General features: G+C 35.9%; 2 protein-coding genes across 2 annotated transcripts; both read left to right on the top strand.

The window, feature by feature from the left end:
- Nucleotides 1-526: 526 nt before the first annotated feature.
- On the top strand, nucleotides 527-7,022 carry zgpat (zinc finger, CCCH-type with G patch domain). Its single transcript, XM_051913041.1, has 7 exons — nucleotides 527-671; nucleotides 1,016-1,608; nucleotides 2,208-2,341; nucleotides 2,600-2,767; nucleotides 4,274-4,396; nucleotides 4,493-4,898; nucleotides 6,702-7,022. The coding sequence occupies exons 2-7, from the start codon at nucleotides 1,061-1,063 to the stop codon at nucleotides 6,838-6,840; spliced, it is 1,518 nt and encodes a 505-aa protein (XP_051769001.1). The 5' UTR covers nucleotides 527-671; nucleotides 1,016-1,060; the 3' UTR covers nucleotides 6,841-7,022.
- A 1,695-nt stretch (nucleotides 7,023-8,717) lies between these two features.
- Nucleotides 8,718-16,085, top strand: LOC127523034 (dynein heavy chain domain-containing protein 1-like; the record flags this gene model as incomplete). Its single annotated transcript, XM_051913486.1, has 10 exons — nucleotides 8,718-8,953; nucleotides 9,130-9,333; nucleotides 9,430-9,540; nucleotides 9,646-9,802; nucleotides 11,603-11,854; nucleotides 11,972-12,115; nucleotides 14,465-14,540; nucleotides 14,631-14,860; nucleotides 14,999-15,242; nucleotides 15,880-16,085. Coding segments are annotated over 10 exons (1,860 nt in total), but the record flags the coding sequence as incomplete, so codon positions are not given.
- Between the last annotated feature and the right edge of the window lie 89 nt (nucleotides 16,086-16,174).

Raw genomic sequence — 16,174 nt, 5'->3', positions numbered from 1 at the left:
AAAGACCAAAAAATAAATATTGATGGTCATTAAAACATTGCTAAAACAACAAAGCTGGTGGTGACCTAAGACTTTTGCACAGTGCTGTACAGTAAAAGATTTATAAGACTATTGAGTTTTGAGTGTTTTAACTATTAATTTAAATATGATAGACTCAAAACAATAAAAGGAGTGTCTGGGAATTAGTAATATTTTGTAATAGTTTCCCATTGGAACTTTTTACTAAGCACAGTACTAATTATGTATAGTATAGAGCAATTAAATACAAAATATTGAATCCAAAGTTAAATGCACTTACTGTTTTTATTCAGTGCCACAAAAGGCGTTACACCGTCATATTTATTAACAACATAAACCGCCAAACAGAAAAAAAGAATAAATAGGTTTAGTGCTTTTAAAACTCGCCGCAGCACTTTTTAGTTTTTAATGTGTTACAAAAGCGTTATGTATATTTTTTTAGTCCTTTATAAAATGTAAAAAAAAAAAAAAAAAAAAAAGGTTTGAAACGAGCCCATTTCTTTTTATGGAATTCATGCACCACTGAAAAAGGATGTAGGAAGCGTTGACCGATGATGACGAAAGCGAGGTCAAAGTTGATTGACTCCCAGTGAGCCGCAGTGAGAGAAATTGAAACAAAATGCTACGAACACGATCATCGGAAGATTTAAAATGTAAGTCTGTGATTTTTAACAATTTTACCTGGCACAAACGTAAAGTCATATATTTGAATTACGATAGGAGGAAACTAGCTAGAGAATGCTAACTATTGGGCTGTTTAACGTAGCTTTAAAGCTAACCGGCATCATTACATATTCTCCACACCACACTCACGAGATATCCTATATATATATATATATATATATATATATATATATATATATATATATATATATAAACACAAGAACAGATTATTATTCTTTTTTTAATTAGGAGCTGATTTTGAAATCTGTAAAAAGTATGTTTTGCACAATGTGACGTCTGCACGAGCCCTTTATTTGCCTGCTCTATTCTGCAGTTTTACCACAGTGAGCTCCTGTCATGTAAGCGCCTGATCCTCACTATGGATGAAAGCAGTCTGGAAGAAGCCATCAAGACCTACAGTGCTCAGCTTCAGCAGGTGGAGGTGGCATTATCTGCTGGTTTGGGCTCAGCGGAGCAGGCTGACCTGCTGAAGCTAAAGGAGGACCTGCAGCAGCTCATTGAGCTCACAGAATCCAGCCTGCTGTCTGTCAGAAAAAGCCAATTGCTGGCCTCTTTGGAGGAGCCCTCGACAAACCAAAATCCCACATCGTTTACTCAAGAAACAGCTTTGGATGATGAGTTTGCTGCTTTCAATGCAGAACTGTCAGAGATCTCTGCTGAGGTAAAACAAAACACTGAACCTGAAGAGGAAGAGGAGGATATTCCACTTAGTGGAACTAAGGTATGTGCACCTTACCGTACCTCATGGGGAACCCTAGAGTACCATAACGCCATGGTGGTTTGCCCCGAAGAGCCAGAAGGAGAAGAGGCTCGAGTCCGGGTGCTTTACCTTCATCCCACAAACAAATCTATGAAACCCTGCGGCTTCTACCTTGAGGGAAAGTGCCGTTTCATGGACAACTGCAGGTGCTTCATTTTATGAGTTTTTCTTTTTTCCACATTTTTTTTTTTCACGTTTAATTTATACTTGGTACGCAACTTGTGGAGGCAGTTTTGACTTCTTTTTTTTGACTGCCAGATTTAAAAATTTCAACAAAGAGGTTTGAAAAACTTGTACACCATTTTCAACAAAAGTTTAAATGAGCCTACATTGAGTAAAAACATAAAAATATGATTAAAAATGATTATCATGCATTTAGTAATTACCTAAATAAAAATATTATTTTTTCAATTAAAAATGTAATTATATTTTTAAGGTAAAAATTATTTTTATATATAAATAGCATGCATTTAATAATGTGTGTGTATTTAAAAAAAAAATTTATTTAAAATGTATGTGGTGCAACTCTGCATAAAAATATAATATTTTTTATAATATTTTATATATATATATATATATAAAATCATACATTTAATAATTTAATTTAAAAATATTATATTTTTATGCAGAGTTGCACCACATACATTTTAACAAACTAATTTAACCTTTCATAAAAAGTTATCTGATATTTTAAGAAACATATTGATTTTGACACACCGTCATGACTAGTGTGTGTGTTTATCAGGTTCTCTCATGGTGAGGTGGTGTGTGTATCAGAGCTCAGAGACTTCCTGGAGGCTGACATCAGTAACATGGAGTCGGGCTCTGCGTGTTTGGCCAAGCATGAAGATGGCATCTGGTATCCAGCCAGAATATCAGGTACAATACTAGTTTTTTGACCACCAACAAAAAAGTAAAAGGAAGAACAGATATTGCTACATTATATCATTTGTTTGTTTCCTTCCCCACAGTTTACAAAACAGAGAGAGAATATTTGATCCTCAAGGGGAAATTTCATGGAAAATAGCAGCTTCAATTATAGACTGTACAAAAATGCAACAATACATTCACTCGATCTGATAAATCAGTGCAAGACATTAAAGGTGTGCATGAGACATTTTGCTTCTCTGTTTCCAGAGATTGAAGGTGGTTTTTACACGGTGAAATTTGACTCGCTGCTGTTGAAAGAGGCTGTGCTGGAGGCTGATGGGATCATTCCTCCTCTTCGTCAGGATGATGGTTCCTCCTCTTCCTCATCGGACTCTGAGGATGATACTGATCAGTGTGATGCCGGCTATGCTAAAGGTGCTAAAGCGCAATTACACCATTCCCTGGGATGTGCATTATATACTGCAATGCACACAGTCTGAGGAAAAATATACCTGTGTGAATCTCTTGAAAGAACTGTCCAGGTCTTATTTCTTTGCAAAAACAAAATAAATCAATTATATTTTTGCTTAAAAAACAAAACAAAAACAAAGCATATTTTTGGCTTAATTTTCATTACAAATAAGCACATTTCCCTCAATTCTCATAAATGTAACATATAAAACAATATTATTCTATATATATCATTACTGTAATGTGAAAAATTTATATTTAAATGAAAGCTTTTACACATCATGGTAATATACACTACTGTTCAAAAGTTTGGAGTCAGTTCTTGGTCAAAAGATTCAGTAAGAATCTTTTATTTATTTATTAATCTTTTATTTATTTATTTTTAATGTTTTTGAAAAGTCTTATGTTCACCAAGGCTGAATTTATTCCACACCAACACACGGATTACTGTGACTGGGTCTTTACTCTAGTCTTCGGTGTCACATGACCCTTAAGAAATCATTCTAATTTGCTAATTGGTGCCGAAGAAATAAAGTTGAAAATCGTTTTGCTGTATAATATTGTTGTGGAAACTGATGTATTTTTTTCAGGATCCTTTGATAAATATATAAAGTTCAAAATAACAGCATTTATTTGAAATGGAAATCTTTTGCAAAATAGTAAATGTCTTTACTGTTACTTTTGATCAATATAATGCACTCTTGCTGCATAAGTATTAATGTCTTTAAAAAAAATCTTACTGACCCCAAAGTTTTGAATGGTTGTGTTTATTGTATTAAAAACAGGTGTTACAGTAATGTGAATCTATATTGAAAATAATGGGAATTACAAAAAAATCATCCAGGTGAACTACAGTAAATCTTGGGGACCAAAAATGTTCTTAATTGTCAAGAAAATAATATCTGTAGCTGCATTTCCATTACCCTTCAAATTGCGCAAATTGAAAATGCACCCATTGGAAACACGTCAATTTCTCAACTCCTATATATATCGCAAAAAAGTTCTTACACTCGCATGAGGTGGTTTTTCAGGCAAATTTGTATAGACATTTAGAGAATATTGCAAATTTTTTGCGCAAATCTCTAATGGAAACCCGGCATATGTAAGAAATCTTAATGGTACTAAAATAATCATTCTAATTATGTTCCCTTTAAATGTGGATTGGATTTATTATTGTGAGATTTACCCATCAGATTACAATTGAAAGAATGTTAGCATGCATGTTAACTCTTTCCAGTTAAGCAACATGGGCCTTTTTTCAAAATAATTTTAAAATGTCAGCTCAATTTAAAGGTCAGATGAATTAACTCCACATTAACATGTCTATCTGCAGTTTTTAAGTTATTAGAGCAGATGTGCAGGTTGCTGGAATTCACTGCCCATACACAAATACAGATGCATAGATGTAGAGCTCTTCAACACATTTACAGGGCATTGTTGAAATCAAGTTGACTTTGTATCTCATTGCAGTATTAGCATCAATGGAGGAGGATATGGCCCAGGTAAACCGTGCAGAGTTTTGCGGTTGGGAGGCTCACACACGTGGCATTGGCTCCAAGCTCTTGCTGAAAATGGGTTATGAGCTTGGTAAAGGTAGGTGACCATAACAGACGTCAGTCTAAAAACCATCAGAACAGATGTTTCTGTCTTGTCCATACATTTGAAGCAAGTGTCTTTGTGTATGCATAGGTTTGGGGAAAACCCTCTCTGGTCGTGTAGAGCCAGTTCAGGCAGTGGTTCTTCCCAAAGGCCGCTCATTGGACATATGTGCTGAGCTCACTCAGAGAAAGACTGCAGCCGCTATTGCTAAGAATAATCCAGCCTCACGTAAACCGAAGGCTAAACAGAGGAAGAGGAAGGCCTCCACATCAACACGCCACAATGTTTTTGATTTCCTGAACTCTAAGCTTGGTGATGGAGCTCAGCCTGCATCTCATTCATCAAGCTCATCCGTCACTGGTGCAGAGGCCTACAGGGGCGGAAAGAGCATTAAACGTTCATTGAATGTTCGTCTGTTCCAGGCCACGGAGAAAGTCGCTCAAGTGGAGAGGGAGATCCAGCAACTCACTAAGTCTCTTAGTAAACGAAATGGAAGGTATGCTTTCCTCATTTTCTTTTGCACCTGGCCAGTTTTTTTTATCTTTCCCTTTCATCACCCCTTCTTTCTCAATATTACTCTTACCAGTGTTGTGGAAGCAGTTCAACTGCTGTCTGCTCTTTTGTAAATTTTAAGCTGACTGGGGACATATGGACATACAAATTATTTTCCTCGTTTCAACTGAACAAATCATTTAGTTTGAATTGAAATAATTCCAAATCACCATATTTATATAATTGAGTTGAGTGATTAAGAGCAGCATTAAGCTGAATTTAAATAATTTAAATGAGCTGTCCGAACTAACCGTTAGGATGAATCAGACTTTTTGAAGACTCATTTTTGAATGTAAACCCTTAAATGAGTTGTCCGAACTAACCAATTGGATGAATCTGACTTTTTGACGACTTATTTTTTTAATTTAAACCATTTAGATGAGTTGTCCAAACGAACCAGTTGGATGAATCAGACTTTTTGATGACTCATTTCTTTTCATTTAAACCATTTAAAGGGTTAGTTCACCCAAAAATGAAGATTTCTGTCATTAATTACTCACCCTCATGTCGTTCCACACCATCAACTCCACAGCAACTACATAAATTTATCCACTAACCATTCAGAAATGTCCAGTTGCATTCTAGAGTCTCTCCATCAGTGTCCGACTCCGGTTTTACCAATGTAAGGCTGAACACCATTACTGACAGTCATCGTTTTGGCTGTGTGAGATTCTCCAGCTTTGTTGTTGTTGAGCAACCGAAGCGTGAGCTGTTAAAGCTCCGCCCTCTTCTGGAAAGGGGGCCGGGAGCAGCAGCTCATTTGAATTTAAAGGGACACACAAAAACGGCGTGTCTTTGCTCACACCCAAATAGGGGCAAATTTGACAAGATATAATAAATGATCTGTGGGGTATTTTGAGCTGAAACTTCACAGACACGTTCTGGGGACACCAGACTTGTATTACATATTGCAAAAGGGGCATTATAGGACCCTTTTAATTTTATGGAGCGACGAGAATACTTTTTGTGAGCAAAAACAAAAATAACGACTTATTCAAAATAAGTAATTACTTCAAAAGCGTTAAAACAGTACATTCTATATAGTATGAATGTAAACTGGACAAACTACATTGGCCATATGGTCATTTATCATGTGACCTACCAGCGTCAGTTGCGTCGCTTCACTGTCATTCACAAATCCTCCGCCTTGACCTCATGGGATAGTAAAGTGTCAATCGTATACATGCTTCAGAATCTTGCTGTTAGTAGGTGGTAATCCGGGTACATCTTGCCTACTATTTTATGAGTACTGTGAATTCGTAGGGAAGTATATGATTTCAGATGCAGCCTAAGACTTTCTGACGACTCATTTTTGAATGTAGACCATTTAAATTAGTTGTCCTAATGAACCAATTTGATGAGTCAGACTTTTTGATGACTCATTTCTTTCATTTAAACCATTTAAATGAGTTGTCCGAACAAACTGGGTGAATAGATATTGATAAATATACGAATATTGAATGAATTAGAGAAATAATCTCAAACAGTTGTACAATTAAAATTAATCAAACATTTTAGGACAATTTTTTTGGAGAGCATGTTTGATTACCTCTGTTTGCTCTGCCATAAAGTTGCTCATATGATACAGATTTCCAAAAATTGCGAAAACTGCTGTTAATTAGCCATTGTCATGCTACTGAAAAAGTGAAGTTAGCCGTATTGCTGCTTTTAGTTTTTTACTCCCCAACACTGTTATTTTTGTCTCTTTCTCAGTTTCTTTAAGTCTTTCCTTCCTCTCTGTCCTCAGGGATGCTACAGTGGTCAGTCGAATAGAAGAGAAGCTTACTGCTTCCCGCAAGTTGCTGGAGCAGCTGAAGGCTCAGGAACAGTCCATCCAGAGAGAGCAAAAGAAAGCAGACACACACAAGAAAATGACTGAATTCTGACAAAACTACTGTCTTTTTTTTATACTGTTATTTGGGATTTTGTTTAGTGTGTTTAAACATTAATTGGGTATTAAAAAATTCTACATAATGAATGTGTGAAATGTATTTTTATGTTCATTGCCCATTAGAATCTTGGTCTCTAATATCAGATCTCACATAAAGAATGTCATGTGAAATTCAAATTCTGATTCATTGATTTTTTTTTATTTTTTTTATTTCAATGTTTATTTTAAGGATTCAGTCCATTTGGATGCACAACTATAAAACAATGTGGTTCATGTAAGTTTCTGAAGAGTTTAATTTTCTGGAAGATAGCTAGATGTAGAACCGAAATCTTAAGCCACAATAAAAAGACAGTCTTATTGTTAAACTATTAATCCATCTAAAATGTAGGTCAGTAATGCTGCTTAATGGAGCAGACACCACAGTAAGCCTTCATAGAGAAATCCCTTGTGAAACAGACTAAACACTATTACACTATTTTATAATACTAACTTTGGTAAGAGCAGCAATCCATCCATTTTTTTTCTTCACGTAGGAATAATAACTGTCTGCAACTAGTGGTGAGCCTTTGGAGTCTGTAAAAATTTTAAATATATTATTTAATATTATTATTTGCCATTTCTAATGTTAAAGCATTTCTAAGCACGTAATCATTCATGTAGGCTATTGTCAACAGATTGACTCCAAGGTCCCTTTAAATAGGCCTTTTCTGAATGTTAGTTTTAATTTTCCTGCAGCATGAATCTGTTCCATATTCGTACATGATAGTTTATTTTCCAAATAAGAAATTTACGACGAACAGTATTTACTGTAACCGTTAATAAACAGAAAATCGAGTTTGCTGCTGTTTCCATGGGAACAGAATGTGAGTAGGCCTACACACCGATGCACTGAGATTTGATCCCAGGTAGGACGAATTTACTTCACTACTTATGTATTTATATTTAAAATATGTTGAATGCTTATTTTTCTTCACCAATCTAGCAAAACAACAGCGTTGTTATCTTTTTGTCTGACTCGTCAACAAACTTTCCTATTGTTCTCGTTCTTTGTATCCGAGCAGCATAGACATTTAGTCGGTAGGATAGAAAGTAATGTTAAGTAACTTATAAACTGAAAATAGCAATAGAACATATTTGTATTAACGTAGTGTAGTGTACTTAAATACGTGTGGTTTTACGTTAATTTAATGTGCTCCTATGGACTGTCGCTTCGAGTTCCTAAAACTGTAATTATTTTAGATTTTATCAATTTTCTCTCAAAACTGTAGACCTAAATAGGCTAATTGAAATGTAGTCGTGGAAGTTTTATTTTGCTTTTAATAATACAGTATTACGTGGTCAGTTTAAACTGATCTACGGTCATTAGACAGTTGATTCATGCTTTTTTTTTTTTTTGGTCAGAAGATGGGCTTGAAGAAGACTTCCTCACAAGTTCACTGTGCAATCAGTGATAGGCCTATTGCAAACTGACTTCACCATGTCATCACCCAAGAGAGAACCTCAAGGAAATGGCTTTACAGGACGTGCGATTACCCAAAGCAAAAGAGAAAACAGGCCTGACTGCTCATCAGATTGCAGTTTTGATCTTTTAGCCTCTCAGCCTCGACTGCTAAGTCGTCAATCTCTTATTGCCACACCAGCTTTTAAGCGTGAACCCTCACCTTTTCGCGCCCTCAGTTTCAGTACCTTGTCTCCACCACAAAATGATCTGTCTGTTGTTAAACTACCTCAGCTGGTATTACAGATGGGCACTGGACTGGCAGTCAGAGAGACTGTGTGGAACGAAGGACCCTGTTTTGTGACACCTGTCAAAGAAATTAAGCACTCAAGTGTCGGACAATTCAGGTACATTGACTATTGCCAACTTATTCCATTCATTCAGCTATTCTCTGTTTTGCTTTGAAGATTGTAAATAGCTTGTCTGTTTTTCCAAGTGTTGAACATAAGAAGCCTGCAGTCCCAAAGGAAAAGACTAAAAAAAGGAAAGAGTGCAAACCCAAATACAAACCACTCACTGGAACTGAGGTAGTTAATATATTAGCCAAGAAAAAGCATCTGGGGGAACGTGAATTTTACTACTTGAAGGCTTCTGAAGATGGTCCTTACAGGTGCCAATCAAAGTTATTTTAAATTATTTATTTACAGTACAGTATTTCAGTTTTATACATACTGTATATGTAAAATCTGTACAATCTTACAATCTGCATTGTAAAAAGCGCTATATAAATAAAGGTGACTTGACTTGATAATGATATGCTCTTGAAAATGATATGCTCTTTTTCAGGCCATATGACTTGCGAGTGGTCCCACGCAGTGCAGCGGGCACAGATTACTACAGCTTTTCCCCCACAACCGTAATACGTACGCAGGATGGCTTCTGCGTTGAAATCAGTACCGTGGCAGAGTGGTATCGAGAGTCTGTGCTTTGGGGAGCTGTGAGAAGCATCCCATTTTTCAGAGATTATTTACTGCGCAAGACCTTAAAACGGTGACTTAACTTTAGTTTTAATGTTATGTTAACTTTGGAATGTCTGATTATACAGACCTTTATACAAGCAGTTATCTAATTGACAATTTTCTTCAGATGGCACAGAAATGTACACAATGTTACTGTCGAACGCAGGATTGACTGCCTTCCATCTCAGCTGCTGACAGCAGTGCCCCAGTTCGGGAATGCCTTATTACATATCTCCAGGTTTTTGTCCCCCAAGACATGTTAAAAGTGAAATTGAAATTAAAGATTTGTGTTGCTATAAATATTTACATTTTGTTTATCTCAAAAGCCTTATATTTTTTCTAGATTAATTGAGGAGCTAAAGCAAGTCAGTTGGCTGCCACAGGATGATTTGAGGACTTACACACTCTTAGATTTCCAAAGCGCACTCCTGGAAAAGAATCAGACAGCTCAAGTTTCTTTACGTAGTTTCCTACATTGCCGTTCTGCAATACTTGATATGGTATGGTATAACAGTTGCACTTCACTAATTTACTCTTCCTCATGTCATTCAAAACCTCTAGGACTTTCTTCCTTTCATGGAATGCAAAAGGAGTTACTTAGCAGAATGTTCAAGTTGCTCTTTTCCATACAATGTAGTTGAATATTGACCATAGCCAATCAGAATCCATCCTGCTCTAAAGAGCTTGAACATTTAAAGTGGTATATGACAAAACTGCAGTGTGTGCTTAGAATAAACTTAACAATATCGTTCTTTTGGTGTGGACACTAATATAGTTATAATTCTTGGTCTAAACATGCCTTTACACGGAAGAAAGAAAGTCACACAGGTTCAGAATGACACAGAAGTGAATAAATGAAGACAGAATTTTTATTTTTGGGTCAGCTATCTCTTTAAAGGGTTAGTTTACCCAAAAATTAAAGTTCTGTTATCATTTAGTCACCTTCATGTTGTTTCAAACCCGTAAGACTTTTGCTCATCTTCTGAACATAAATGAAGATATTTTTAATGAAATCTAAAGTGAATGTAAACAGGCGGGGCAAAAAAATCAGATATGGTCAAAAGATCAGATCTGTGCAATGCATTAAGACTTGCAGTGTAAACGCAGCCTTAGAGATTTCTGCCCCTTTCCATTGACAGTCTGCGCAACTACCACTTTGATGCTTTAAAAAGAGATTATAAAACTAATCCATATGAATTGAGTGGTTCAGTCCAAATTTTCTAAAGAGACACAATCGATTTAAATGATGACCATATATTTAATTTAAGCTTTAATTTACATATAAACATTTATCAATGCACACATCAGTTGTGGTAAATGGAAGCTCTAGCATGCATGCTTGACGTGTGAGAATCAACAATGTTTCATTCTCGTGTGTTACACAACATGAGCCGCTTTTCCACCGTCGGGCCGAACGGTTCTTAGAATGGTAAGGAACGGTTCCAGTTGTGTTTCCACTGGAGCCTGGTACAGCACGGCACGATTACAAACCGTTCTCAGCCGGGAATTCTCGGCACGGTTGTCTAACCGTGCTGAATCGTGCTGGTAGAATGCGTGAAGTGACGTCGCCACACAGGATTGCTCACTTGTCTATTGCCTGGCTACCAATTTCTCCCTAGCTGGCGAAGCGCTCTATTTTAATGACGTAAACACAAATTAATAATAAAATTTCTAATCATCCTCCATAACGCGGCCATTATTACATCTCATATCATAAGTAAACCATTGTGTTACCAAGGCAATGACTGACGCTTTTATATTACATTCCAAAAAGCGGCCGTTATCAGCCCCACAGTGGAAAATGAAACCGTAACCGTACCAGCTGGTCCGGATCGGCACGGAATGGAACGGTTACGCAATGAGAACCGTTCGGCCCGACGGTGGAAAAGCGGCTATGTTTGAGCTTCCGCTACAACCAATGAGGTTTGTTCTCGCGCATCAAGCAAGTATGGTTGAGCTTTTGTTTATGTGCACTGTTCAATGTTTATATGTGAATAAAAGCCTAAATTCAATGTTCATCATAAAAAACAATCAAGCTTAACCGTTCAATTCATATGGATTAGTTTTATGATCCGTTTATGAACTTTTAGAAGCTTGAAAGTGGTAGTTGCGTAGACTGTCAATGGAGGGACAGAAATCTCTTGGATTTCATTAAAAATATCTTTATTTGTCTTCTGAAGATGAACGAAAGTCTTACGGGTTTGGAACGACATGAGGGTGAGTAAATAATGACATAATTTTCATTATTGACCCTTTAATATTAATAAATATACACTGCACTTAACATTATCTTCTTGCAGGTTAAGGATAAGAGTTACCAAGCACATCAGGAGCTCCAAATGAAAGTGGAACACATAAAGCTCTACCGGAGCAGTCAATTCCTACACCTTCAGCTCTCTTACTTTAGAAACCTACAGAAAGAACTCAGTAAGGCAGAGCAAGCCATACAGTCGCTGGGAAACCTCGCTGCTCTAGCTGACCACATGACTGTTCAAAACCTTGTCACCATCTCAAAGCATGAGATCACAGCATTCCTAAACAATGCTTTAAAAGTATGGGACAAGCTTTTAATTCTTGATTTGATTTGAGAAATAAATGTAGTCTATTTTTTATGTACTGTAGGAATTAATTTTCTCTTTTACAAATGTTTTATTTTTTAAACCTTTCAGAGAGAACGGGAGCAACAGGGTGGTCTCTTCCAGGCAGAGATTATATTTGGAGCAGATGATCAGCTTGCTGTTTTTCCTCCATTGCACTTGTTTCAAGAGGTTTTGCTTGGAGCGGTGTTATCAGTAGCAGACTCTGTCCTGCAGGTGAGAAGTCACCAGCTGGTCAAAGAAAAATGCTATAATGTGGGAAGTACTCATATTTTACAATTATTTATTTCTCATTCAGCAGATGGTTTTCATAGTCATTCTTATTATTTCATTTGTCACCTTTGTGTTAATCCTTTTTATTAGTATTAGTCTACTGATACAAATAAGGACTCTTTTCACCACATTGATGTAAGTATTGACAAGAATATCCATGTAAAAAAATAAGTACGAAATATACTTTAAAAGGATTTTCTTTAGTTTCATCTCAATGTAATGTTTTCGTACAGTTAATTGACATAAATATTAATTGCAATTTAATGAAAATATATTGTAGTTTAGATTTATTTAAAAGTTTTTGACCCACTTAAATAGGTTGTAAGTACAGTACATCTTTATATGTGTTCAAAATGACCTCAATGAAATATGGTTAAAGTGTACTGCCGAATATACTGAAAAGTATTGCAGTGGATCTCAACCTTTTTGACTTCAAGGCCACCCCATTGTCCATAACAATATTTGAAGACCCTCCCCTCCCCCCAACTAACAATATTCTACCCGATAAAATATTTTAGAGCTTTGGCATATCTGGAAAGATGTATATCCTGCTTGTTTTGTCTTATTTTAAATAATTTTAAGTCATCTTGAGGCCCCCTTGGAAGTTTTGTTGAGGCCCCCTAGAGGGCCCTGACCCCCTGGTTAAGAACCAGGTAAACTTTAAAGGGTTAGTTCACCCAAAAATGAAAATAATGTTATTTATTATTCACCCTCATGTCGTTCTACACCTGTAAGACCTTCGTTCATCTTCGGAACACAAATTAAGATATTTTGATGAAATCTGATGGCTCAGTGAGGCCTCTATAAAGAGCAAAGCCATTGAAACTCTCAAGGTCCATAAAGGTACTAAAAACATTTGAAACAGTTCATGTGAGTTCAGTGGTTCTATCTTAATATTATAAAGCGTCAAGAATACTTTTTGTTCGCCAGAAAAACAAAATAACAACAATACATAGTGATGGGCCAATTTCAAAACACTGCTTCATGAAGCTTCGGAGCTTTACGAATCGAATCAGTGGATCGGAGCGCGTTAAAGTCACGTGATTTCAGTAGTTTAGCCATTTGATAGGAGATCCAAATCACTAATTTGAAACAAAAGATTCATAAAGCTCCGAAGCTTCATGAAGCAGCGTTTTGAAATCAGCCCATCACTAGATATTATTGAAAAGTCATTATTTTGTATTCTTGTCGTTTTATAATATTAAGATAGAACCACTGAACTCACATGAACTGTTTCAAATATGTTTTTTTTAGAACGACATGAGGGTGAGTAATAAATGACATTATTTTAATTTTTGGATGAACTAACCTTTTAAGGTACCTGTAAACTAAAATATACTTTAAAATAATTTCTATTAAAACGTGTATGTCATGTATTTAAATATATTGGTAATTACACATTTGTGATGATGTTGCAGTTTATCACATATTAACTTTAAATGTTGAAAAAACACACTACAAGTATAATTATAATCAAGTACTTTACATGTGCTTTAGTATGTTAATTAAAATAAGTGTACTTGACAAAAAGATTAAAAGAATAATTTAAATTTAAAGAAAACTAAATTTGACATTATTACTGTACAACTGCAATTTTTTTAAAGTGTACTCTAGTGTGTTAAGTTACATAGTCATAAAAGTGCACTCTCTTTAATACTCTTAAGTGGCCTTTTATTTATTAATTACACTGCTCAAAAAAAATTAAAGGAACACTTTGAAAACACTTCAGATCTCAATGGGGAAAAATATCATGCTGGATATCTATACTGATATGGACTGGGTAATGTGTTAGGAACGAAAGGATGCCACATCATTTTATGGAAATGAAAATTATCAACCTACAGAGGATTGAATTCAAAGACACCCCGAAAATCAAAGTCAAAAAATGATGCAGCAGGCAAATGCAAAACTACTGAAAAACGGTCAGAAAAGATGAGTAGGGAAAAAAATGTCAGTGGCCTCCACCTGTAAAACCATTCCTGTTTTTGGGGGGTCGTCTCATTGTTGCCCATCTAGTGCACCTGTTGTTAATTTCATTAACACCAAAGCAGCTGAAAACTGATTAACAACCCACTCTGCTACTTAACTGACAATAGCTCAGGAGTTTAACTGACTTGATGCTATTCTCTGATTAAAAAGTGTTCCTTTAATTTTTGAGCAGTGTATTATCTGCGAGTACAGTTTTTATTAAAATCTTTTATAATTTGAAGTACACTGCAAGTACATATTCAATACATTAAGCACACGTCTTTTTCACAAGGGTATGCTAAACTAGTGATGTGATCTACACAGGTATTTGACTCCTGCGGTTTGTCATGTGACTCTAAAGGCTGTTTGCCCACAAGTTGTGTTGAAGACATCATGGCAGGTACTCAGAGCATGCACCATTAAATAAAAAAGTAACATTCTTCTTTAAAAATCAGCATTTACAGCATAACATTCAGCATTCTCTTTTCAGAATTTAAAGCCAGAGGTTGTGAAGTAACAGGTCGTTACAGTGTTTCCTCCCAAATGAAGCGTGATATGTCACCCCAATCTGTAGTGCCTGTCAAAATGAACCCTCTCAGGGTTCAGGCACAAAGAGTGCGAGGCCATTATCATCCTCTGCCACGGAGACTACTGGAGTGGAACTTAAAAGTTCATGTTGGAACACAAGAGATTCAGAATAAGCAGGAAAAGATTGCACAGGTATTCTGACTTTTTCTTATGGACATTGTTTAAGCTTTGAATTAAAATAATACCATGCCTAGAAGAGTACAAATATGTCTAGAAGCTTACACCACAAAATAAACATTGCAGTTATGATGCCTTGATTCTCTTGTGTAGGACGCCATTACAGAGGTGCACCAGCTGTGTGAGAGCCACTCTTGGTTGATAGACGTTCATTTGTTCACCAGTCAGTGGGGTTCAGTCTCTCTAGAGACCTTGCGTGGATGTTCCCCTCTGAAATATGAGGAGCTAATCAAGAAACTTCATTTTTGGATGGACAAAGTTCACAGCATGCCTCAGTTCTTCACTACATCAAATAAGTTGTTTACTCTTGAGTTCTCCAACATCCAAAAGGATATTGGTGTGTTTTCCATTTTTTGTAATTCATGATAAAACAGCTACAGTACTTGGATGGCTGTTAATAAAAGATAAATGAGTTCCAGCCTTTATAGGCAATCCCAGGATTCATTGCAACTGCTCAGTGAAAAGAAAAAAAAAACATTCAAAAAGATATTTGATTATATACTTACTTATATTTTAATCAATACAGAAATCTACAAGTAACATTAGTTGCATATAATTAAAAATGGACTATTTGACCCAACATTTGTGTCCTACAGTATGCACTTGTAATTATTACTAGTGTATTACATTAGCTTAGCAACACGCTAACACCAAAACTCACTTTTTCCAGAGGCCTTGGTTCTTGATTCTTGGTTCATATTTTTTTGCATTCATTGTCTCCTTAGGGATTTAAAAATATCCTAACATCACAACATAATTGCACAACAATCACAAATTTTATCTGTAGCGACAAAGTGTTTGAAGAGAATTTGAAGAATTTGTTTTTTTTCAATGAAGAAAATGAATGGGATTTTTCTATACAGAAGTGTTGGTCTCTTGTGCAGTTTAGAAACAAAGCTATTAAGTTTGTGTATCAGGCATTGGTATGAGATATATATTGGTATGTTCATTTCTTGTCCTGTTTTTGTGTTAAGGTTCCATGTTAATCACCATTGACCAGGATGTGCTAAAGCTACTGTGTGAAGATTTGCAAATACGCACTGAGAATCTCACTTCTCAGCTGAAAAGAGCCGTGGAAGTCATGGAATCTGAGCCAAACACTTTTCACAAGTTCACAGTTTTTTCAAACATGGTATTGACTTTGACATACTGCTTTGTCAGTGCTGATCAATCAGTGTAAACTGTGGAGTAATCATTCAACATTATTATATTTATGCAGGTAAAGTGCTGTGAGAGAATGTCAGGAGATATGCAGCAGAGGCTGGAAAA

This window comes from Ctenopharyngodon idella, chromosome 11 (genome assembly GCF_019924925.1).
Source record: "Ctenopharyngodon idella isolate HZGC_01 chromosome 11, HZGC01, whole genome shotgun sequence".
NCBI classification, from domain to species: Eukaryota; Metazoa; Chordata; class Actinopteri; order Cypriniformes; family Xenocyprididae; genus Ctenopharyngodon; species Ctenopharyngodon idella.
The sequence above is the reverse complement of the archived record's forward strand: the minus strand, read 5'-3'. Positions and strand labels throughout refer to the sequence as shown.